This window comes from Molothrus aeneus, chromosome 5, assembly GCF_037042795.1.
Source record: "Molothrus aeneus isolate 106 chromosome 5, BPBGC_Maene_1.0, whole genome shotgun sequence".
Classification (NCBI taxonomy): Eukaryota; Metazoa; Chordata; class Aves; order Passeriformes; family Icteridae; genus Molothrus; species Molothrus aeneus.
In genome coordinates this window covers 62,127,077-62,150,718 of record NC_089650.1, presented here as the reverse complement: position 1 = coordinate 62,150,718, position 23,642 = coordinate 62,127,077, and the positions used below count along the sequence as shown (strand labels likewise).

General features: G+C 38.5%; 1 protein-coding gene across 3 annotated transcripts in view; it reads left to right on the top strand.

Moving 5' to 3' along the window:
* SEMA3D (semaphorin 3D) overlaps window positions 1–23,642 on the top strand; it is a 132,222-nt gene that overhangs the window by 20,079 nt on the left and 88,501 nt on the right. For all 3 annotated transcript variants that reach the window (XM_066550952.1, XM_066550954.1, XM_066550953.1), the window contains exon 2: window positions 21,258–21,448. In XM_066550952.1, coding sequence (XP_066407049.1) covers window positions 21,334–21,448 — 115 coding nt within the window. In that variant the 5' untranslated portion in view covers window positions 21,258–21,333. The remainder of the gene's footprint in view (window positions 1–21,257; window positions 21,449–23,642) is intronic.

The following is a 23,642-nucleotide window of genomic DNA, read 5'->3' as shown; positions in this document are numbered from 1 at the left end:
TTAAAAATGTGAAGGTATTCACAAAGTTAATTCCTGGGAAAAGAAGAAGGAAAATGAGAATGAGTAATTGGATAATTGCTGTTCACAACTGTAAACTTTTCTAAAGTACTGAACATCATTATTGAGGCAAAATAATTGCATTTTTATTTTATCATGTTTAGAAATTACATGATCTTAAGAGGCTTGAAAACCTTCAAAGATACTGAACATGGTCAATATTATTATCATGGGTAATAGTATTCATACCATTCATACCATTTATATATATGATCTAAGTAGACATCTCGCTTGGAGAAGATAAATTAGTCTTCATTTTTAGTGTCATGTGTGGGTCTTCAGAATTTATTTATCTAAATTAGATTCAGTACAAAGCTTTCATGTTTACTTCTGCAACTCATTTGCTCATGAGAATCAATTTACCTGACGGACACCTCTGGTGTGATGCCACAGCTCTCTGTGCCTTTGTAGAGATCCAGTTCATCTTTGTGAAAACACAGTGGGGCTGTCAGCGTGCAGTTGTTTAAATTAAGCTCCACACTTCACCGATGTGGTGGGTAAGATCATAGTTTACAGATCCACACAGGATTTTAGAAGGAATTCATAGGGATTCCTGTGGGGCTTGACCTTGGTGACAGTGTTATTGACATAACTCATTTTCTTCTCTGTTGCATAACGGAAATGTAAAATGCAGCCTTACTAAATAGTCTTTAATGAGGCTGAATAGTCATTTTTGAGTAGTACAACTGTTATTACTACTTTCAAACTTTTTTAAAATTTAAATGTAATTTATTAACAAAATTCCTATTAAGGTAATTTTCTGTGCAAAGAAATGAAACAACTACCATCATGTGCAATTAAGAAATATTTCTAACAGGAGATTATGGAATAAATTCCCTACTTTTGCTTGATGAGGAGTGTGATAAGGGAAAAAGTAATGTGGGGGAAATTCTGGTTTTTATTCAGACACTTCTACTTTCACAATTGATATAAAAGTTATAAAAAGCTCTATAGAAACTGGAAACTACAATGTGCTTTTGCATTGTGACTCATATTTTCTCAGTATTACACAGCACAAATTTAGGCATCATTTAAACAACAAATAAATTGCTAGTTAGTGTCACTGCTTTTGTTTTTCTATTCTTGTAATTCTGAAGAATCACTAACTATTATGGACATTATTTTGCAACAAACTTTGCAAGTTTCTCATCGATCACTATTTTGCTGACTTCTTCGTTTTACACCAAAAAAGAGCCATGGTCTTGCATTTAAAAAAAAAAAAATACATAGCAGATTCTATTGGCTTATTGTATTGAATGTGTTCCCAGAGATATGTCCAAGAATCTATGTTGTTGTACAGTGATAGTTTATAATTAAACTTCTCATTCCCTGGAGGGCTCTAGTTTTGGCTTCTGCAGAGTGAAAATGCAACGTGATAGATGTGTCGGTTTTTTTTCACTACAGATGAATGGAACAAATGTCCAGATTTGCCTAAATTACTGCCTACATGTAGTCTTTAAAAATTAAAAAAACTCAAAACAAAACAAAAAACCTGGCAGCTTGTTTATTTGAAGGAATTCTGCCAGTATTTGAAAGCAACATAAATGCAAGAACAAATAGTTCTTTAATTATTTTAAAGCACTAATGTTGTATTTATTGGCCTATTGTTTGTGCTAAAATTCAGCTGTTTTCATGATGTTTAGTCTTCTTAATACAAAACATAAATATGCAGTTAATATCCTGAGGATTTTTAAAATAGATGTTGCCTTGTCAGATGTCTTTCAGAACTGACTTTGTTTTGACAGTTGTGTCTCACTGTCTTTTGTTTGGGTATTGTTCCTTAGTCAGTTCACACAGGGTAATCACCTCAGCTATTTCCAACTCTAATAAACCTATTTTACCAAGCCCAAAGTGTTCCTTCCTTCCCTTCCTTTTGCAGGTGCTTGTTGCAGGGATGTTCCGCAAAGTCCAGCCCAGCAGGGCAGAACAGGGCTGTCAGGTGGGTAAATCAAGATCCTCAGCTTGGCTGATGGGGTCACTTCTTGTTTTTGGAGACACTTTAGCTCATTACCTCAGTCATGCTTGATCTCCCAGCCTTGGCTGTGGCTGACAGCACATCTCTGTCAGAAAGGCGGCTCTGCCTTTTGGTCCCCCTCAGAAAGCTCTGCTTTTATTTTGAATGCTCTAATTTGTGGAATTAGTGCAAAAGCATTTTATAGGCAGCATCCTGCCTGGAACCACATGTTGGACAAGGCTGAGCTAGAAGATACACTCTGGGTCGGGGTTAGTCTGACACACAGGAAAGAAGAGAAGGGTTGTTGCAGAGTTTGGAAATTTTCTGTCCTCCAGCTTGGAAATGAGGCTGGGCCAGCTCCCAGTGAATGTACCCGTCAGTTCATTACTTGCTCCTAGAATTGGCTCTTCGAGAGTTCAGTTGACTTTTTTTGGTTGTTCTTTTGCTTTTTGGGGTTTTTTCCCTCTGTCTTTGGGTACACCAGGGAGTCATAGCTAGCTACCTCACTTTCTAAATTCAACAACACTTTGGAATTATGTGCTTAACATGAGCACAGAGGTTTTGGATCTCCTGTGACTGAGTTTGGTGGTGTCCTTGGATAAAGTAGTCTGCCAGCTGCAGGTATGCCTATTCCCATTCAAATTTGCCTGTTTAGATAGTGAATAATTTCAGTGTAATCTAAGTGTTCCACCAGTTTTGAGGAAGACCCATCCCAGTCTCCGTGGTATCCCCATCTTTGTCTTGCACCAGCCCAGCTGGACACAGCTGAACACAGACACAGTGATGGTTTGGGGCAACTCTTGCAGGAACAGGTGCTGGCCTCGTTTGCTCAGGAGCCATCATCCTTCCTTGGTGTCTCCTGCCCTTCATGTCCCCGTTCTCAGCCCCAGACCAGGGCTCAGCCTTGCAGTGGCTCACTGCAGCTTCCAGAGCCGCATCATCCAGCCCTTGTCCTTGCTGCGTGTTTCTCGCTGTCGGGGGTGCTCGTGACAGATGACAGCATTGTTTCCTAGCCTGCTTTCTGGGATTTCTGGCCCTGATCTGCCCCAGAGTTTGGCAGTTGCCCTTGCTCAGCGTGCTGAACTCTCCATGACCAGCTCGAGGTTTCTCTGCGGCGTCCCGTGGCACGGCACAAGGATCTGCCTCCAATTAGCTCGGGAGCACAGCTCCAGACACATGTGCTGGGTTCAGCAAATGCTGTTTGTTTGCTGGGTGATGATGTTTTTCTAAGCTTATGCTTTATTCATAGCATGAGTGACATTTCTGCAAGAGGTGGTGACGTGTCTCTGGGTCTTAGTTCTGTTCTGGTTTTGGGAATACACTTCAAACAGCTATAGCAGTGCACATTAGATAACCTACATATGAGTAAAATTACAGTGATAACCAGGGAATTTTGTATTAAATTAAATAAATATAGACACTAGGTTTTAAAAACAACAGGGGTTTACTGTGATGAAAGGAATAATTTTGATTCAAAGACGGAATTCATCTTGTTTTTAAATATAATTATATGTTACAGTTTTGCAATTATTGTTGGATTACTCATGGGATTAAAATGCACACCTTTTAAAATGAAAGGTAGAAATACAGCTTTTTAAACATTTCATTTTAAGATCATTAGGTACATTATTGCCTCAGCTACAAGACAATTTCATATTTGCTCTGATCCTCTTTGATCTTTAACAGATAGGAAACAGCCTTCAGTAGTCTCTCTTCATAATGTTTCTTTTTCAATATTCTCATATCTTGGACTAAATTGCTTCTATTGAAGATCTGCAATGGCCCAAATGACCATATTTGAGCTCTGAATTTGTTGTATCTCTCTTCCTGTTTTTTCTTTTGGCCTGTTTTCAGATTAATAATGTGGGACTAGATAAGCTTCATGGAAAACCAAAAAAAAAAGTTTATTTCATCATGTTAACCCAATAATACTATCAGGCAGCATCAAACAAAAAAGCTGTGTGTGTTTCTCCAGAGCCCTCAGAGCCCTGAGACAAATACCTTTTTTGAAACCTGGAGATTTATATTCCTGTAGGAATGTAAGTGATATCAAGGTCAGCATATTTTGAGTGCAGCTGTAGTTATCATTAACAGAGGTAAGTATTTGAAGGAATTTTGATATTTCAACCATGATTTATTATCAAGGGTCTCTTGTGTGAAATATGCCAACCAGAACATAGATGACCATTGATTGCTACTCTTGGCTTCATTAGAAAAAAGACAGAAAAGAAAAGGAAGAAAACTTCTTAAATGCATTATGTTTTTAATATGTAGGAAATAAGTTCATAGTAACCTGGAAACTCATACTCAGGTGCTGTGAATCACAAGAGTTTCTTGTGGAACAAAGCACAACTATCTATACTGTGTATGTATCTGAGTGTGCATGGGTTACTTTTCTATGAATCACATTTTTTATATCTTTAGATTGTTATGAATAGAAGAACATGAAAACCACTTTAAAATTCCTTTACATTGACAGCTAGAGGATCAAATACATAGAAAGAAATATAGAAGTGTGGGCACTTCTGAAATTCTAGAGTTCTCCATATTACCAAGCAGTAGTGTTTATAATCTCTGTGTTTTAACTTTCCTTGACCAGTAATATGGACTAGAAAGTAAAATTTTTCTGTAGTGTCTAAAAAAGCATAGAAAATTAACAGTTTGAAGTACTGCCTTCAGCTTTCACAAATTTCATGGAGAAGTGAAGACTAAGGACATTAAAGGAGGTGTTTAATAGCTGTGTGTGATTGACCAAAGCAATTCCATTAGATTTTCCTCCTTTTTCTTTTTAATAATTTGAGCTGTGCTTTTGCCAAATACCAGTCTCAGAACTTTGCACCCTACACTCTGACAAGAGGCAGCAGTATAGAAGTGGTGGGAAGAGAGCCTTTAGCAATATATTTTCTCTTTTGCTGTTCTCCCAAGGCAAAACTTGGAATCTCTCTGAAGCCATTTGCCAGCATTTACTCTTAATCTCCAGCCCATATATACATATTAAAATTCTTTTTGAATTGTATTCAATGGGTCATGTAAATAAGTCTGCTGTCCAGCCATTATTCATGTAAGACTCAATGCAACCAAATTGTATTGTGGTTTTCCTATTGCAAAATCTCTTCCTTTTTTTTTTTTTTTTTTTAATTTACTAATATTGTGTTTTTCTGAAGGCAGAGTGGATGCAGACAATGTACCTGCCAAAGTCAGAGAGGCTGCAGACAGAGGTTCCAGTTTTAAGTTTCCAGAGCTTTGTGTATTCAGATTCAGGCGTTCTAACTTTGAATATGCAGATATCTTACAGCTTTTAATCTTGCAAAGACAAAGGTTGTATTGGCATGGAAGAAAATACAGAAATGCACTCTATAAGGCCATGAAAGAATGTGACTGCATTACAGCAGCCTAACAAGTTATCATACGTCAGCTGAAGAATTGTAATTGTCTGTCTATGCACTTGAGCTTGCCTAGAGTGAGGTAAACATCCATATGCTCCAGGGATTACTCATTAAATGAAGCATTATGGTTTAGTACTGAGAAATCTCTGCTGTCCTCCCATTATTTTCTACTTAAATGACAAATTTCTTCTTCATAAAAGTCTTAATTATGTGATTTGTTGTGTGTGTATGTTGGATGTTTTTCAATTGCTCATGCTGACTGTAGACAAACACATACATGTGTGCACACACAACATTTTTCCCTGCTATAATTTGGTATTTCTGGCACTTTGCAATAGTAGGGTCAAAGCCAAACTGTAGCTACCTCTGGAAAATCTTAAAAGTAGCTGTAATTGAAAAAGGCGGTGTAACTTTTCTATATTAAAACCTAGTGAAGACTTTTTTTCAGAAAGTGTAATGCTTTTCATCATTGCTTCAACATTAGTTTTTGATAAAGTCATGAAAATTTTGAGTGTATTTTTAGAAACAATTCTGAAACTCATTAGGCAGTAACAGAAATGCCTTTACATTATTGTGATCCACTGCAGACACTAATTTAACTCAAGATTTGACTTTTGATAGATGTAGTAAAAAGAATGAAATTATTCTGAATTCTAAGTAAGTAAATATAACTAATTTGATCCTCCAGAATAATTACAGTTTATATTACTTGAATGAAAAGTTTGTTGTTGTTGTAAAATGAAAGGAACTTTTTTTGATAGGGCTTACTGTTATAGTTCTGTGAGATGTAACCCTTTTGGATTTTCCTACCCCTCATGATTCACTCTGTTGCTAATGAAGTTATGTTCTGACAGGCCTTTAAATTAATGCCTATGCCTTTATGAAACACAAGTATGGAGTACATAAAGTACAATTGTTTTAAGTATTTGTATTTGTCTACTGATACACTAGAATCTTAACAAACTCAAAGGAGAAACCCCTTTCATAAGCTGTAAATTTCAGAAGTTCTGACCTATTGACTTCATGAGAGTAAAAATTCTCCAGTGGGAGTACGATGTTCATCATGTCTTAACATAAAGCCCAGGAGTCAGGCAAATGCCTGGCTGGAATAAACAAGCAGCTCATCCAGTCTGCCATTCTGGCACCAAGGGTGGGTAAGACCAGATGTTTCAGCGGAAGGCATAAATCTTCACAATTTTACTGTTCTGTATTGCAAGATGGTGTTTCTTACATCACTCACACCTTAAAACACGAAGATTAATGGAGCTTATAACTCTATTTCCTCATAGTCAGTTTATAGCATAAATCTTAAAGCACATTTCTTAAATTATTCAGTAATTTTGAAAGCAGAAGGTTTTAAAGATACATCATCAACTAGTGCAAAAGCAAAACCCTTCACCCCCATGCCGCCTTTATCAAAGTAAAAGTTGTGAATATGAGAAAACCTGGCTGTTTCAGTAAACTAAAAGTGGATTTTACTGCAGTGTGAGAGAGGCAAAGTGCTTTGTCAAGGAGAGACATGACAGATCTCCCCAGCTGCTGGATGCTGGGATGCTTTTACATCATACCTGCCTGCAGGTATTCACCAGTTCATGTGTGGGATCCCTGCTGCTACCAGTGTTGAGCCACTGATGGCTGTGAAACTGAAGGGTTTGTCTTTCACTGATCTCAGCTCTGGTTTTGCCCCACGCACATATTTGCCAGCCTTGGCAGATACCTACTCTGTTGAATTGAACTTTGTTCAAAGCTTATCCTGGATTCTCACCAAAGATTTAGTTGTGAAATGTTATATCTCATCTTGTGCAGTGACCATAGCAAGATATTTTTCTTTGGCAGTGAACACTTGTTAGAGCTGATGACTGCTATCCCCTTCTTAACTTTCTCTTGACCAATTTTCACTTAGTTTCCCACTCAATTCGTGAGACAATTATACAAATTAAAGAGGTAGCATGTGTAATGCAGCTAGTGTTAAAACTGTTGGATGATCATCACAACTAAATCAGAATTTTCTTTTTTTTTTATTGCCCAGTGGGATCTACTTTCTTGGTAATGTGAAGGTGGTGGTGTATGAGGGGAAATTAATACATTGTCACATTGCACTGTTGGTATTGGAAGTGGTTCTTCACACATTGGGTAGCAGACATATAAACTTGTTTGCCAGATAGTGTTGGAGATGCAAGAATTTTACAAGGGCTCAGAGGGATACTGGACAAGTACTTGAAAGTGATATCTACTTGGGGGTTGCAAAATAGACAGGCCACAATAGGCTCAGGAAATCTCCTGAGCTGAAAATAGATGGAGAGGACGGGGAGCACTAAGGGTGGGGAAATATCATGTATAAATGTTCTATAATTATTCTTCTTGCTGTTGAAAAGAGACTGCTAGACTGGATGAGCCTTCAGTCTTGCCATTAAAAACATTTTTATATTCTTACTTAAGTAATGAGTTGTTGTGTGAGAGGATTTTTCTGGAATGAATGGAAATGAATGTTGAAGGTGGAGAAAACCCAGAACTGCTTAAATGTAGAAAATCACTAATATGTTTCATGATCTGTATTGCTAAGGAAAGAAAATTGAGAGACAACTTGAATGCTGAAAGAAGATCAAATGTGATTACTTTCTCAGTTACTGACTGCATAGGTTTGCAGTCTTGCCTTTTTAGCTTTTGTATTTCACTTTACATTACCATGAGGAATAGATCTTCATTGTTTTGTAGTGGTTTCTACTGGTAGTTCTCCAAGTGCATATAGAAGGCATTTTCTGGTCTAGCTGCGTATCTCCTACATACTACATGCTTCTTTCTGTAGCAGAACTTAAGTTCCATAACTTGCACTACAGTACACATACATTATTGATAAAGAAAGAAAAGAGCTGTAGCTCTATGGCTACTGAAGATATTCTTCTTTTTCAGAAAGTGGATCCTTATGTGGAACAATTAAAAGAGGCATGGTCAAGTTTCAGTTCACGGGTCAGTTTAGTGACTCATGATATTGAAATTTATTATGCATGTAAGGCATTTATTTTAATCCCGTTTTTTTCATTTTTCTCCTCCTTCGTTGGGGTTGGCCTTGCATGCTGGATTCTTATCTTTTTATTGTTTTGTGGTTTTCAATGTTTACACAAGCACTTCTGAAAAACAAGAGTGTGGCTGAGGTGCCTTTAAAGAAACAGAGATGCCAGGGCTTGAGTGGGCTTTTTCAGTTCACTCACTCTGCATGTCCTGACTGCCAGAGCTGGGTTATAACTTGTAAAACTCACTAGAAACAGCTGAGCTTCTTATCATCCATAAAATTTAAATTTGCATCTGGCAGATTCTTTTTTGCCAAAAAAGTTATGGTTATCATTGTTATTATTGCTGTTCTTAATATTATTAGGATGAATTAAGAAGATGAAAACTCTGCTGCAGTGGTTTCATTTGCATATTTTAATGTTTTGATAGATAATATCAGCTCCAGACTTTTATCAGCTGTCTGAAGTTACTGCTTGCTGATCATTAGCATGACTACAACCCATGAGCTTATAGATACTCTGAAAACATTCAAGAATAAGTTCTGTGAGAAGGCATTTTTCCAGAAAGTCCATCAGTAAAAAAACCTGCTTTTTGCATCCTCCCAGTGTATTAGTGGTGTGAGACAATAGCAATTTAACAATCATTTTCTTGGTATGAGTTACTAGTAATCTTTGTTCTTTTGAGGAGATATTTTCAGTTTGGTGGGGTTTTTTGGCATTAATGGCACTTCTGTCACCATCTGGCTTAGTCAATTGCAGATCTCCAGAATAACACAACTCACAGTTTGCATGTATGTCTCCATGTTTTTCTTGGGGTCCAGAGAAATGTGACTCTTCTGTGTTTCCTAGAAAGGGAGCTATGAGCCTTCAGCCCGCATTGCACATTACACAGAGAGAATCTGTAATGAGCTCTTTCTGTGCCTCAGGAGGAGCACAAAGCAGCTGGAGTGGGACTGAGGGTCCAGACAGCTGAGCTCAGTGGGGATGGAGGATGGTCAGCACTACAGAGAAAATGTTCGATAGCTTGTCAATTCATGACCCTGAGGTCTGAGAGGCTTCCATTCCCTCAGACAAATGCTGATCCCCATTAATATGAATGGTTGAACTTCATTTGACATCAGTCAGTCCAGGGTCTGAGTGCAAGTACATTATTCCCCGTGCCATTAATGCAAGTCACATAGCCCAGCGAGGCAGACAAGGGAAATAGAATTTTCAGTAGTCATTGTTGTTTTGCTTTGCAGTACTGTGTGGAGGTGGTCAGTTCCTCATGCTTGATTATCTTCAAGATATTTGTTGCATTTTATAAAGTTTATCTGCAAACTTGTGCTTGCTTCTTAAAAGTGGTATGCTGTATCAAGTAGCCCGTTTGACTGGGTAGAAAGAAGCATGTCATGTTTAAGATAGTGACAGTGATAATTAGCTGTTAGTATCTAATTCCACTTCTTTTTTCATTTCAGTTCCTCCCAGAATATCTAGTGCGTACATTTAGCATCAGCTTCCCCAGCAGAAATAGTAGGGACACATTTCCTTTGCAATGACTCAATGATGTATGTACAAGTTACTGTATATTTTAAGTTGAATGTATGAAAGATATTATATAAGTTTTGAAAACTACCTTAGGAGTGTTTTATTCTTCTCTAGGCACAGGAATTTTGATTTTGTATTGTGATTTAAATATACAATAACTAAAAATCAAGGCTATAGTTGCTTAATTGGTTGTCACATATCTCATTTTAGGGGTGGTTACCATTTAGTTTGCTAAAGGACCCAAAGAGTCAGATTCCTTTATTCCTTTTGAACAGCCAATATCTAGTTTTTCTGATGATTTATTCATAGAAGTTTGGTTTTTGCAATTCCTTGTGAGGAAATTACCCTTCATAAGATCTGTCTATGTAAGGTTGTTGTATAATGCATGCTCATTTGCTTAGTTATATTTGTAAGGTCCAGCTGTGCCCATCACTTGCTAAATCTGTCATTGAAGGATTTTGTTTTAAATTCTGCCTGGCTTTGTTTTCAGATGTCTCTGAATTCCTTCCTGTGTTGAGTCACAGCTGTGAAAAGAGAAATCTCCCTCTTTAATTCAAGGGGTCAGTGGTTTAAAAGCACTAAAGCCTGGTGGGGAATGGCTTAAGGAACGTACTTAATCATGGTGATCCCAAGGCTTCATAACCTTACACAAGGCTCATCTGACAGGAAGAGTCCTGGATATCTTCAAGCCCTGGTTTCTTTGAGGAGTAGCTATTTTGCCAGGGAGTGGAATCCTCTATGGAACAAGCACCTGTGGTGGGACTTTGCCACCTGCTCAGCCATGGCTATAGAAACACAACTTAATCTTCTCCATCACATTTCTTTTTCTAGCTAAGCCAGCATGGAGCCCAATTCATTTCTAGTCATTTTTTCCCCCCACACCTTTCAGAAATATTTAATGTGGTAACTACAATGGCTTCCACTTCTTGGTGCCAGTGGGAGATAATAGACTGGCAGGAAGGAGTTCTGGTCTGGATAGAAAAGGGAGGTCAGCCTGAAACACGCTGATGGTTTGTGTGCTGGGTGAGCAGAAGTCATTGTCATGGTTTGGGTGTCAGTAGTTCATCCAGTGGCCTTTTTCACACATCTTCTTCAAACTCCAGTGGGGGAATCCTGGAATAAATCCCCTTCTTGTCTCACCAGTGTTTCACATACTGTGTTAATAATTTTGACACTCAGTTCTGTGCTTAGTTTTCAAACCAGGACCTTGTGGGTTAACTGTACCTGGAAGCTGTGAGATAATGCAGTGCCTGCACCTATGCTGTGTGTACTCCACTTGCCCTATGCACACACATTGCTATTCTTGATACAGGGGTTTATTATCTGCCTGTGAATCAGTTCTTGAATTGCTTCAGCTTTTGGACAGTTTCATAAAAGAAAAGTGATCCTGTTTTCAGTCAGATTTTAATAGTAAAGTAGTTACTTCGTAAGCAGCTCAGGTAGACATTGCCCTTATCAGAAGAGTCTTTGGGAAGATAAGATCACTAGAGAATAGAAAAAGTCATTTGATGGCTTTCAGACATCCAAGTATAAGTAGAAGGGTGTTGGATGCTGGGCAAGACCTTCAGTGTGTGATTAAGTTCAGTTTTTCATTTGTCCATTAACTGCTAAAGGAAGTAATAGAAAAATTAGGGTTGAAGGAGACATGAGGAAGTGATATGGTTTAGTTTGTATTTCAAAGCATGGATAACTTCAGCTTTGGATTAGATTGCTTAGAGTTATGTCCAGTCAAGCTTCAAATGTCTGCAAAGATGGAGAATCCACTTTCTCTGAGTTCCTGTTCCAGTGTTGACAATCCTTTTAGGGAATGAAACCTCAGGACTCCCTCAAGATTGAGATTGCCTCATCATCTTAGGGGACAACTGACTGCTGGGGAAAAGGAAATGAGAAGTGGTGTTTTACAGCCTACCTTTTTAATATTGGTCTTCTGGTTAAGGGAACTAACTGGTTAACCATCTAAAAATCTTTCCTTTTTTCAATGAAATACTGATTCAGCCTTGCACACTGTATCATCACTTTGTTCTCACAAGACAAAGGAAAGTTATTGTGATTTTAAACTAAAGTGGAAGTATTCTGTGTTGAATGGATTAGGTGATGCCTGAATTCTTGGTTTCTTTTTTAATATAGCTGTTTCAGATTCCAGGAACTGTCATGATAACACCCTTCACAAAGCAGCTTAAAAATAGACCAGCAAAACAACTATTGCACCAAATATAAATTGATTTCTGCTGTGACACAAACAGAAAGTTTTTTGAGGGTCTGAATAGATAGCAGCATGTTGTAACCCTTGAAAATGGTAAAATTGATGATCAGAGAACACAGGGCTATTAAAGCTTCGATAACCTGCTGTCTGAACCCACACTGGCAGTGTGTTTTTCCTTACGCAGCTCTGTGAAGTTCTTTATAGAAAATGAAACTGTGATTGCTTGTAATTTTCTGCAGTTTGCACAAGCACTTAAATGTAACAAATAAAACACTGGAAGAAGTGATGTGTGAGCCATGGATCTCACTGCAGGAGCTGCAAGTCTGGTGTCCCTGTGGAGAAGGTTGGTTGTGTGACTAGGGGGATGTGGGTACTGGTCCTGACTGCTAGTGTGGCCTTATCCAAAGGATGTCATCTCCTTTGGCAGCATTAAGGGAAATCCAGTTAACTCCTAATGATAAGGACAGAGGGCAGAGAATAGAGACATTAAAGCTTTTAAACTGCTTGGATGCTGTGATGATGAGTACCTGAGGGAAGCCCATCAAGAGGAACAAGTCCCCATTGAGCCAGTGACTTGTGTAAGCTCCCAAGTGGGATTTTTTATAGAGGCTCTGCTGATTCTGTCACATACTCCAAATTTAAATGAAATAAAATATTTAAAAAAACAGGGAACAGCAAATGTGTTCAGCCTAACAATAAAATAATTGGGTTGTTGGGCCAACAGAGATCACTGCTCTGCAGTGTACACATTCATATGTGTATCACTTCACACTTTGGCTGTACAAAATGTTTATCCAAAATTAGTTGGACAATGGATTAAAAAACCCCTTCTCCAATAGACTGCAAGCATATAGTCATGAATTATTAAATCAATTTGTTGGAAGTGGAAATTAAAATCCTTCCGGCATGTCTTTCCCTGTAGTGCAGTTTATACATTAAATTCTGCAGACTGTGCTGTACAGAGTTCACTGACAGTGCATCAAATAATGAGGCCATACGTTGATGAAAGGAATTTTAGGGAAATATGCCATTGGATATACAGCAAACAGATTTGATCAAAGCCCAGCTGCCCTATGAATTACACATTTTTTAACCATTGCTAAACTGTATTAGCCTGAATTCTTTTGAAAGTTATGATTTGACTTTTACACAGCTGACAGTAAACTAAATAGTACTGACAGTAAAGGAAACATCCTATCAGGATTTGTAAAATAGAAATAATTAAAAAAAAGTTTAATTATATTAAGATGTGAACTACAACATGCAGTTGCCTCTACTTAACATTTGTAACATTCTGTTTTTATCTGAGAGTCTCACAGACTTTAGGTACAGCTGTGAGTGCCTGCAAGCATTTACACAAAATTACAAACTATTTGGCAATACATTAATGCTTACAACAGATAATCTAGCTACAAATTTTAGTACAATAAAGCATTGGCTGTGAAATGAAATTTATATTTTAAATATTTATGTAAATGTAAATCTTTGTTCCTTTATTTCTTTCTGCTTTGGGGAGGGTTTGTTTTGGTTCAGTTTTTGTTTTGGTAGTGTCTGCTGGGCTGTGATTGTGTGCATGATCTGTAGGTTGTGTTCCTGCACACAAAGTTGGCTGCCTGGTGATGCCTCAGATGTATGTATGGCTGAAATGTGTAACATATTGCTGTGTAGTGTGCAATTAATGGAGCCATACAGCACTGGGAGCTGGCTGAGCTCTGGATTGTTTGGATCAAGGACATGAGAGCCCCACCTACTCCCATCTGTAGATGTATCCATGCAGACACTCGCTGGCTGTTGCTTCCAGAGTGTGCACTGTTACTCACCTTGCTGCTGCTGTATCCTGCAGTAAGTCTGGATTTGATGTATCACAGATTTCATCAGAGTGCTGCACTGCCTTCCCATCAAGCTGGGTTTTTCACAAATGTACAAAAGTCATGGTAGGGCAAGTTCAAGTAACTAATCTGTAGAATACCCCATTGCCACTAGTTACTGGTAATGCCCAAAAAAATCAGCCAGTTCAGACTTCTGGTCCCTGCTAGAGGACTGGTGCTTCACTCCGGCATATGTTGGAAGGTCTCCTATGAAAGGAAATAACAGAGAACAGTTTTTCCATAGCAAAACACTGGCAAGAATTCCTGGAGGTGAAAATGAGACTGTAATCCTTCCTTTGTGTTCGCCAATGTAGGTTTATGTTTCTTCCAGCAGCAGAATGGTGGTTGCAGGGTCAGTGGTTTAGGTGGCTTGACAGTGCTGCCTGGGGTTAATTCAGGCTGCAGCAGGACAAATGCAATCTGCTAAAGTTCAAATGCTCAGGCAGGTCTCCCCAAAATGAGCATTTTTTTTCTCTGATGGCCATTGTGACATTTTTCTGGCTTTCCAGTGTTTTCTCAAGAGCAGGCCAAGGCTGTTCCACAGGCAAAGCTTCCTGCAAGTGTTGTCTCCCTGTCTCCTTCACTCAGAGCTGAGCCAAACCACCCCAAGTGCTGCAGGTAGTGACAGACATTTCAGAGGAAAATTCTCTGTCTCTCTTTGAAACCCTTCAGACGTCACAGTACTTGGCAGAAAGTGGTTTTCCATCTAGTCTACCTTTTCATTAATGCCTCTAGGAATTTTCATGCTACTGCCTTTTTCTTTTCTTGGATACCAGAGTTACAAAGCTCATCTTAGAATCACTTTTCATAGCGTTGGTGGTTTTTTTGGTCTGCTGGGGAAACATGCTGTACTTAAAATAATGTAACACTGAGGTTTGGCTTAGGGCTCCTTTTGATTCTTATGTGTTGCTAAATCGTGCCTTACACTGCTTTCTTCTTTGGCTTGTGTTAGGGTTTTGTTGTTTGGGGTTTTTTTGGGTTTTTTTTTTTTTTTTTTTTTGGATGATCAGACTTGTAGGGCATTCTCATGTCCTTCTAAATAAAGAGCCTATGGAAAGCTGTTATTATGGACGTAATACCTCAAGTCATAGTTCCTTCCCCAAAGAAAACAAGAGGAAACAAGAGGAAAAAAAAACCCATAAGAGATACATATATACATCTAACTTTAGAATGAAAGGAATGTTGTGCAAAGATCCCAGCTCCACATCTGACTGGTGGGACATTTTATTTATGTGCCTACCTCCTTTTGGAAATACCATTTTCAGATGACAAATTGCTTTCCATCCCATCCTTTTTCTTGAACAATAGATAATGTGTTTGAAAAACAGACTATAGAATGTAAAAAGTTATGAGTCTGGTTTTTTTGGGTTTTTTTTTTTTTGGTTGTTTGTTTGTTTTTTTTTTTTTTTTTTGAGGAGACACAATATACAACAATTAGGGTTAGAGAATAGCATTTGATTTAGCATCAGTCTTGGATTTATGTGTTACATGTCCAAAAGATGTAATGCCACAGATAAAATTTCTCAGAATCACCATTTGTAATGATACATAACATGTCTGTGTGCATGGCTCTCTATCTGCCACCTTCTGAAAAGATTACTTCTGTGTCTGTGTGAAATCTTTGGGTGTAATCCTGACCTCACTGACATTGACCTGAAAAATATCCTGATATCTTTTGAGGATGAAGTGCTTATTTCCTATGTGTATAATTTTAGGTACCCAACAGTAAATTTCATGGTCAGATAAGCTCTTCAGAACGATGTGACACAGATAATTCTGTAGAGTTTCTACCATTTCTGCCAGTGTTTATCTCCAAATGGACTACATGCCTGTTAGAAATGCTTCCACCAGTAGATTCCCTTCAGAAAGATGCTGAAAAGTATGAAAAAGTAAGCAAAATAAGAGAATTCCTTCCTTCTCTCATTTCACTTCCTTAGTCACCATTTTTACTTGAGCTTGAGTTCATCTCAACAAAAAAATCCAATGTAATCCTCAAATGTATTTTCTCTCTCTATTGGAGAGCTTTATTTATTATCAGATGGTTCTCTACAATAAGATTTTTTGCTGACTCTGTTCCCTCAGTTGCATCCTCATTGTCTCTCAGACCCTTCATTTTTCTTTGCTCTATTTGGTTCTTCTCAAGTGGGAATCACAGCAGTGATTTTTCTTGTCAAGTTATTGGTGTTGAATGGATGGTGTGTAAATCCTGTGAGGAGCTCAGTAAAAGTTAAAGCCTTTATAGTTTTGCAAACCTCATTATGAGCTGGGTTATGCTTCTTAGGAGTCTGCTAATTGCTTGGGTAATTAACAGTAGCGAAGACTGCTCTATGGCAAAACCTCATCTAAACCAGGTACACCAAGCCTAGTGATTTATGCAACACAAAATGAAAAAAAAATCACTTACTGCAGGCTCACATAATGTTTTTTGATTGTACCATTGTCTTTTTGTTCATTAATTTCTCCTGGTGTTGGGAAGTGAGGTAATGCTGATCTGGGGTTTGTGTAAAAAGCAGTATTTTTCTGAATCCTGAAAGAGAACATTTTCTGGACTATGAACAGCACAAAACCTACTTAATAAGTAGGAGAATAGTGATGAATAATACTGTTTACCAGTTCTTGGATGGAGTTAGCTTTAACTGAGATTTCACAATGAAGAGAAAAGCATCTTCTGCCAAATAATAAACAGACCATCTAAGGGGTACAAGAACATAGTTTCATTGTGCTCTGGATAAATGTCATCTTTGTTATTGCAGAACTAAGTTAAGAATGTTAAGTAAGTCTAAAGATGTAATTTTATTTTTAGTCTATTTGATTTTCTGTGTTACTAATCTGACCATGTATGCTTACAGTTTTCCCTCTTATTAACAAAGACAATTCAATATCCAGTTCATGATTATAGTACAGTTTTGAACCACACAGTAGACAACCAGTGTAATTTTTCTTTTGGAATTTGTATGATAATTTCAAGGTGAGATATCTACATAATGCATTGGACACACATATCTGTATACTTGTAGTTAAAATGACGTGCTTTAAGTTTGTGTGCATATACATTTTCTACTTATAATAGTAGAAGATAATCTATTGAAATAAATAGATATTTATCTCTTAAAAAAGAGATGATAAAGTGATAATGTACCTTTCAATAAATATGAATCATAGGTGGGGTGATTTTTGTTTATTCTTGTAGCTGATTAGTTTTAAATCTTTTAAAGCAATTTGTTTTCTGAAAGGCCACTCATGCTATTTTGTTGATGTCTGGAAGGGGACATCTTTTTCTCTCTTCTGACTCCATAGACCAAAATAAAATAAAACCTCAAGATGTCAAACAAGAATAGATGAGGAGAAGAAAGAAATACTCTTTCATCAGTGATAGGCAATTACATATTGAAGCTGCATGGCCTAGGCAACTTACTCATTAGGTTTATAATGAATTTATAAGCTGATAGTGACCAGGTTGTTCTAGATTTTCAGTTGTCACAATCTGCAACTTTGCTATTAGATTCACTAAAACCAAGCCATAACTCCTTATTGGAATATAAAATTCTGAATTTTAAAATGGCCTTGGAAAACTAGTGCTGGAAGCAGGTTTTAAGTTATCCTCCAATTCCATAAAGGCTTTTTTAACAGAAATAACTGAGATTTTCATGAACACAGTTTAAAAAGTGTGTGTTTGCAGATGGGTCACAGTAGTTTCAGCTCTGGACTTCGTGACGCCAGGAGAAGTGGGAAACTACACAGTATTTGTGAATGCAAGATTTTGCATTTAGATAGGTTTGAGCTGAACGATCTGAAAAAGCTCCCACAAGCACAGAGCTCCTTACTGTCTGTGTGTTTGAGAAGGCTGAAGAGCTCTGTTTATTGCCACAAAGGGCCTGGAATAAATTATGTTTAGCAAATTGGCTCCAGGTTTTCTTGTTTCAGACAGTAGCTTCGGAGCAATCTGTTTTATAGGCTCCACGAGATGTGACCGATTGCGGGGAGGTGACACCTCGTTTTAGGGACGTTTTTGGTTCGTGACATGGCACATGCGCCAGTCAGGTCTGGCCCCTCTCTCTGTCAGGATGGCAGCACACTTGCAGCTCCACTTTCTGTCCTCTGGCACTTCAACCCACAGCCCAGTCCCAATTTATGGGCCCCGCTGGGAGGTCCGAGCAGGATGGAGCCAGGCTGCTCAGCCCCTCTCAGCCCAGTGCCTCCCGCCCCTATGTGGGGCAAATAAAAGCTCCTTTATTCCTCTGGAAGTGCCCCCGTTTCAGCAAAGTGTATGCATGGCTTCCTTCCCTGCTAGGTCTTGCAGGTGATAATTAACACAGTGCAGTGCTATTTCCTAGCTGAAGCCAAGGTGGGGAAGCAGCTTTAGCCTCAGCATTTCTCTTTTCAGACTCTTTTTCCTCATTTATTTTGGATTCGTTCATGGTGAGGAAGTTTTAGAAGGTGTTGGTCCTTAGCTGAAGTATCAAAGAACTAAACAAACCAGTAATTTTTTCCTTCTCTGACCAAATTTGTCTTACTTTTGAGGGGAGGAAGGAATAGGGGAGTCAAATTTGCTTTTAGGTTTTATGTTTTATTTCTGCTCATGGGACTGTTTGCTTCTGATCAGTGTGACTGTGGGTCTTTTCAGCACAGGACCCTGATTGACATTGCATGTGTTACAGAGAGGAAGGATATTTCCTGAAGATTACTGGCAAGTTAGTTGGCCTGAAGTTCATTAACCTGAGCTAGACTGTTGGAAGGACTCTGTGTGGAAGCTGGAATTGTATTAGAGGATCATCATAAACTAAAAATATATGTGACAATCTGGCCAGATTGCAATGAATCTAAAGACAGGACAGGGTTGGCTCGAGCTCACAGACCAGCTGCCTCCAGTGTAAACTAACCGCCTTGTGAAAGCAAATGGTTTTTCACAGACATTATTCAAATAAAAGGGAAAAGGGGGAAAAAAAAAAAACAACCAAAAAAACCCGAAAGTTCCCATTAGCAAAAAATGCCTAAATGAAAAAGTGAGGTTGTGAGCTATGGTCAAAGGCCTGAGTTTGGTGCTGATTCTCAATCAGTTCAGCAAATGACAGTGCATTGACACAGCTGTTTTTTTAGTCAAATTTATTCTTGATTCTTCACAGTAATTTGACTCAAGAAAATGAGCCCCAAATCCTTTGGTGAATTCCCTGTTGGCTGAGGCCCAGACCTTCAGGCCATGACTTCTCAACATACTTGCAGTGAGACTGGCTCCCACTTAATTGCTTCTTTTTGAAGTATGGTTTGTCACTATCATCCTGCTGAAGATGAACAGGACTGGTGTCTCATCTTCATATATTCTTCCCCCTCCTCCCCTCCCCTTCTTTTCCCCTTCTTCCCCCTAAATAGATTTCTTAAAGGCAGTTTAACCCTATGGTAGTCTAATGCACATCAGTCCTTCGTGGTCCACCCTCAAATAGATGTGTTGGCACAGAAGTAAAGGCCTTCTCTTTGGATCTCATACTGTAATGAAGGGAAGGATGAAACAGGCATTTCATGTTTGTCTGTTTTCTCTCCATGTCATCTCATGAACATGCACTCCCCTTGGCCAAGACCAGTGCATTCAGACACAATGTGAGTGTTGAAGAGGGGACTGAGAAGAAAGAAGCTCAGTGTTCTGCAATAGGAGCTATGCTTTGGGCATTTTACAAATTATTTCCCTCTTTCTCTTTCACCATCGTACTCTTCTTGCACACTTCCTTGTCTTTTACTATTGACAGAAGGTCTGGAGGCTCAGAAAGCCCAAGTTTCATCTGAGACAGATTTCCTCTGTCAGAACTGTTTCCATCCTTTCATGCCAGGAAGGATGAGCTGCCTGCATCAGGAGGTGCTGAATTGGTTCTGGGTGCTGCTGTAGCTCAAGAGTTGCCTGACCCAGTGCTGCAGGAGCTTAAATGCCAGACCAGGGGCCCCAAGCTGTGCTGCATCTCTCATGGGCTCGTAAGGAACCTCTCCTTTGATGTCTGTGCAAGTGCTGGCTGATGTGGGCACTAGGATTGCTCTTTTAATCAGGCAGTTCCAGTACCTTTCAGAAAAGAATTTTCATGGCAAGTCATGAGCCATTAATCTCTCGACTAACCATAACATTTCTTTACTCCTTGGTTTTACAGCATTACTCAAACACTGATATTTGTCATTTCACCAGCTGTCCCCCTTGACCTCTAGCATCATGCACTTGCAGGAGGAAGTATCTGATCTTACAAGTATTTTCATACTCTGATGTCTGTGATTTATTAACCATCAAGTTTTGCCTTCAGAACTCAAGATGCCATTTAAAATAATTTCATGTGCAAAAGTGGAGTTATTGGGCAAAAGGGATCCTTGATAGCTGGGTACAAAGGACACCAGGATTGCTGTTGCTGTTTTCTTTTCAACTACTGTGCTGTATGACCTTGAGGAAATAGGTTCACTGCAGCTTTATGGTTCTGTTTTTGCAAAGGGAAAATAAGGACAGTGATAATTGCTTTCATTTGTAAAACACTTCAAGATTTATGGAATATGAATGACACATTAAGTGAAAAGTGCTGCAAAGCTGGCTTAGTTGCGCACTGTGCTAACAAAATCTCATATCAGCCTATTGACCCCAGCCTGAAACACTCATTAAAGTTTATAAGACATTTTGGTGGATGAGTTGCAGTTATTCTGCTGGAAATATCATACTGAAAGCACTTTTAAATACATCATCTGCATTGACTGTTTTTTTCTATTAAAACTAAACACAACTGCTTGTTCCATCCAGTTTTCTTAGTTTATTTATCAAAGTTTTGATGGGTATGTACTCATTGTTAACTCTGCTTGTACCCCCATGGCATCTGAGACATTACAGTTCATTCTAGTCATAGCATAAACATAAAATAGCTGTTGTACTGAAAAAAAAAAGAGTTATAAAACATTAAGATATCCAGTGGACGGGTATGAACTAACAAGTTGCGTGGTCACTTTTGAATGGCAAATCTTCTTTTTGTGGATACTGCGTTAATTTAATTTCTGCTTGAACTTTAGCTGTGCGAGACACTGGTGTTTGAAAAGTTTACATATTTTTCCAATGTCAAAATGTGTAAATTTAGTATTAAAGAAACAAAACATTTTTACTTGTACTGGAGAAACAAATACTTTTGTAGCAAATAAATTAAATTAGCTAGTCTTTAAAGATAGGTCTGGCAGTCTGGCTTGCTTACAGAATTATTATTTATTCAGTAATGCAGGTCTACAGATGTTTTCCTTTTTTTCTTCCAGATAAAACTTGGGTTGTTTGAAAAGTGAAGAGATATTTCACTGTAGTGCAAAAGAAGATACAGAAGAAGAGAGCAGAATGAGAGCTGTGCAAGCGCCACATGCCTGCAGCTTGCTGTCTTTAATGATGCTGTTCCTTCCAGTCACTGGAACGTCAAAACAAAATATCCCAAGACTGAAGCTTTCCTATAAAGGTAAACTTTTCAGTATTTTTTTCTGATTCTGCTGCTTTTGTTTTGATGTGATGTTGCCAGCAGTTCATTTGTATTACTTACCAGGAAAGCAAAACACAGTCCCAGAAATACATAACAGAAGCCTTAAGGATGGATGAAGTCTGCCTAGGGATGGTATTAAATTCTGGGGGGGGTTTGTCATGTAGAGGCACATGTTTCTGAAATATAATTGTCTTTTTAAACTATTATTTCTGTTTGCTCCAAGAGGATATTAACAGTCCATATAAATTAGAGGGGAGTGGTACTTGAAACACTCTGAGGGGCACTGGAGACATTTCCCTGTGACTGGTGGCAATTGGTGAGACATGGAGGACATTCACACCTTCCTAGAGCATCAGAGAAAGTCAAGAGAGCTGTCTCAAATGTTTCAAGGGGGCTGACATTAACTTTTGTAATTCTTTTTCTATCACTTTGTTGATATGTTAAACTCTGCATAAATGGTTTTCTTTGTCCTTGTCTCTCTGGATCACAGAAGTATGATTCTCTGTGGAATTTCTTAGTCTTGTGTGTAGTTCTTGTTGAGAGTGATACCATCTGGGGAGTTTCAACACAGACATATTTATGTATTAATGGACAATTTTTAAAAGAAGGTGGATTTCTTGTTCCTTTGAATGCAGAGTACACCTCCATAGGCACAGAGATGTGTCATTGATGCTGTCTTCTTTAGCTAAAACAAATGCTCTCCAGTTATGTTTCAACTGTGTCAGCACCCTGCCCTTATGGGAGCTATTTCTGCTCTGTTTCTCAAACTTACGTCTTCCTATGCCTCGCAGAATTGCACTCAGGATGGTGTGATGGGGCAGGCTGTAAAGCCTTCATCAGGGCTTATGATACGTTTATCATGAGTTTAGCACCCAGAGGAATTTATTGAGTAAGCAGAATGACGTGCTATTTATTTACAGGCTTCTCTTTTGCTAGATTTGCATGCCACTGTGCATGCTATTCCACTGTGTATAGATGTGTTTGGATGTGTTTGTGTGAGAGAGACGGAGGAAGCGAGATCAAGGGATCTTGACAACATTTTTATAAATTCAGGAAACAGTTGCACTCACTGAAGCCAATGAATACAGAAACTGAAAGACATGACATGAGTTATGAAAGGTAGCAGTAAAACCCTCCTAACATACAGCCAGCCTTCTCACAGCTAGGCCGTTTGAGATAATTCCCAAAAGCAGCATATACCATATGGCAGTGGCATTTATTGTGGATTTGACACTCTTGATTAGTGAATTCCTCTCAACTTCAAAAGCAGATAGCCTTTGGCAAATTCCTGATGGATGCATTTGGCAGGTAAAGAGGGGGAGAAAGAAAAATTATTGAGGTCAACACAGGGAAAAAAGAAATGGCTGAAATCTTAGTTTGAAATAGTGGCAGAGACCTGCTGGGAGCGGTTGGGAAAATGCCTGAGCTCATTTAAAAAGACAATGAGCAGATGATTGATATTTAGGCCCTGACCCAAACTTTTATTAGCAACTTTATAAACCTTTCAGTTTGGCTTGAGGGATACCGTTTCCTGTCCAAACTTATCCACCTATATCCCTGTAGGGGGGGAAAATCAACAACAGATACAGATGCAAAATAGCACATAAATCTTAATTTGGACAGATGTGATGGAACTGAAAAGCCAGAAGAAGAGAATTATGAGAATTTATTGTGCCTTGTCTTACCTTTTTGGGAGGGTGGAAGGTGTGTATTTTTCCACATGGAGCAAGAAAATATTCACTGCTGTTTTTTCACACTGGTGTTTTGTAAATGATACCAGTATGGCTTATCATAATTAAACTGTATTTTTGTTGTTGATAACAGGATGTCAGATGTACTGAATATTTAATAAAGTTGTCAGAATTAAGTCTACCTTCCTTCCCCCAAGTGTTTCAGACAAAATAATTCCACGGTTTCTGTGAGTAAGATGTAGGAGAAATGAACTGTCTTGCCAGTTCTCGTAAAATTGTTAGTCATGTCATTGACAAGTCCTGGCATCTCTGTTCTTTGGAATTAAGACTTGAAATATCATGAGGAGGAGAATAAAGGATTCTTTCCTTTCTTTGTGGAAAACAGATGAAAAATGGCCACACCAGGCAGCTCCAAAAACCTGCTCACATGCATGTCAGAAGGGAAGGTTTCATTCCCTTCAAGGTGCAGTGTGTTTATGGCA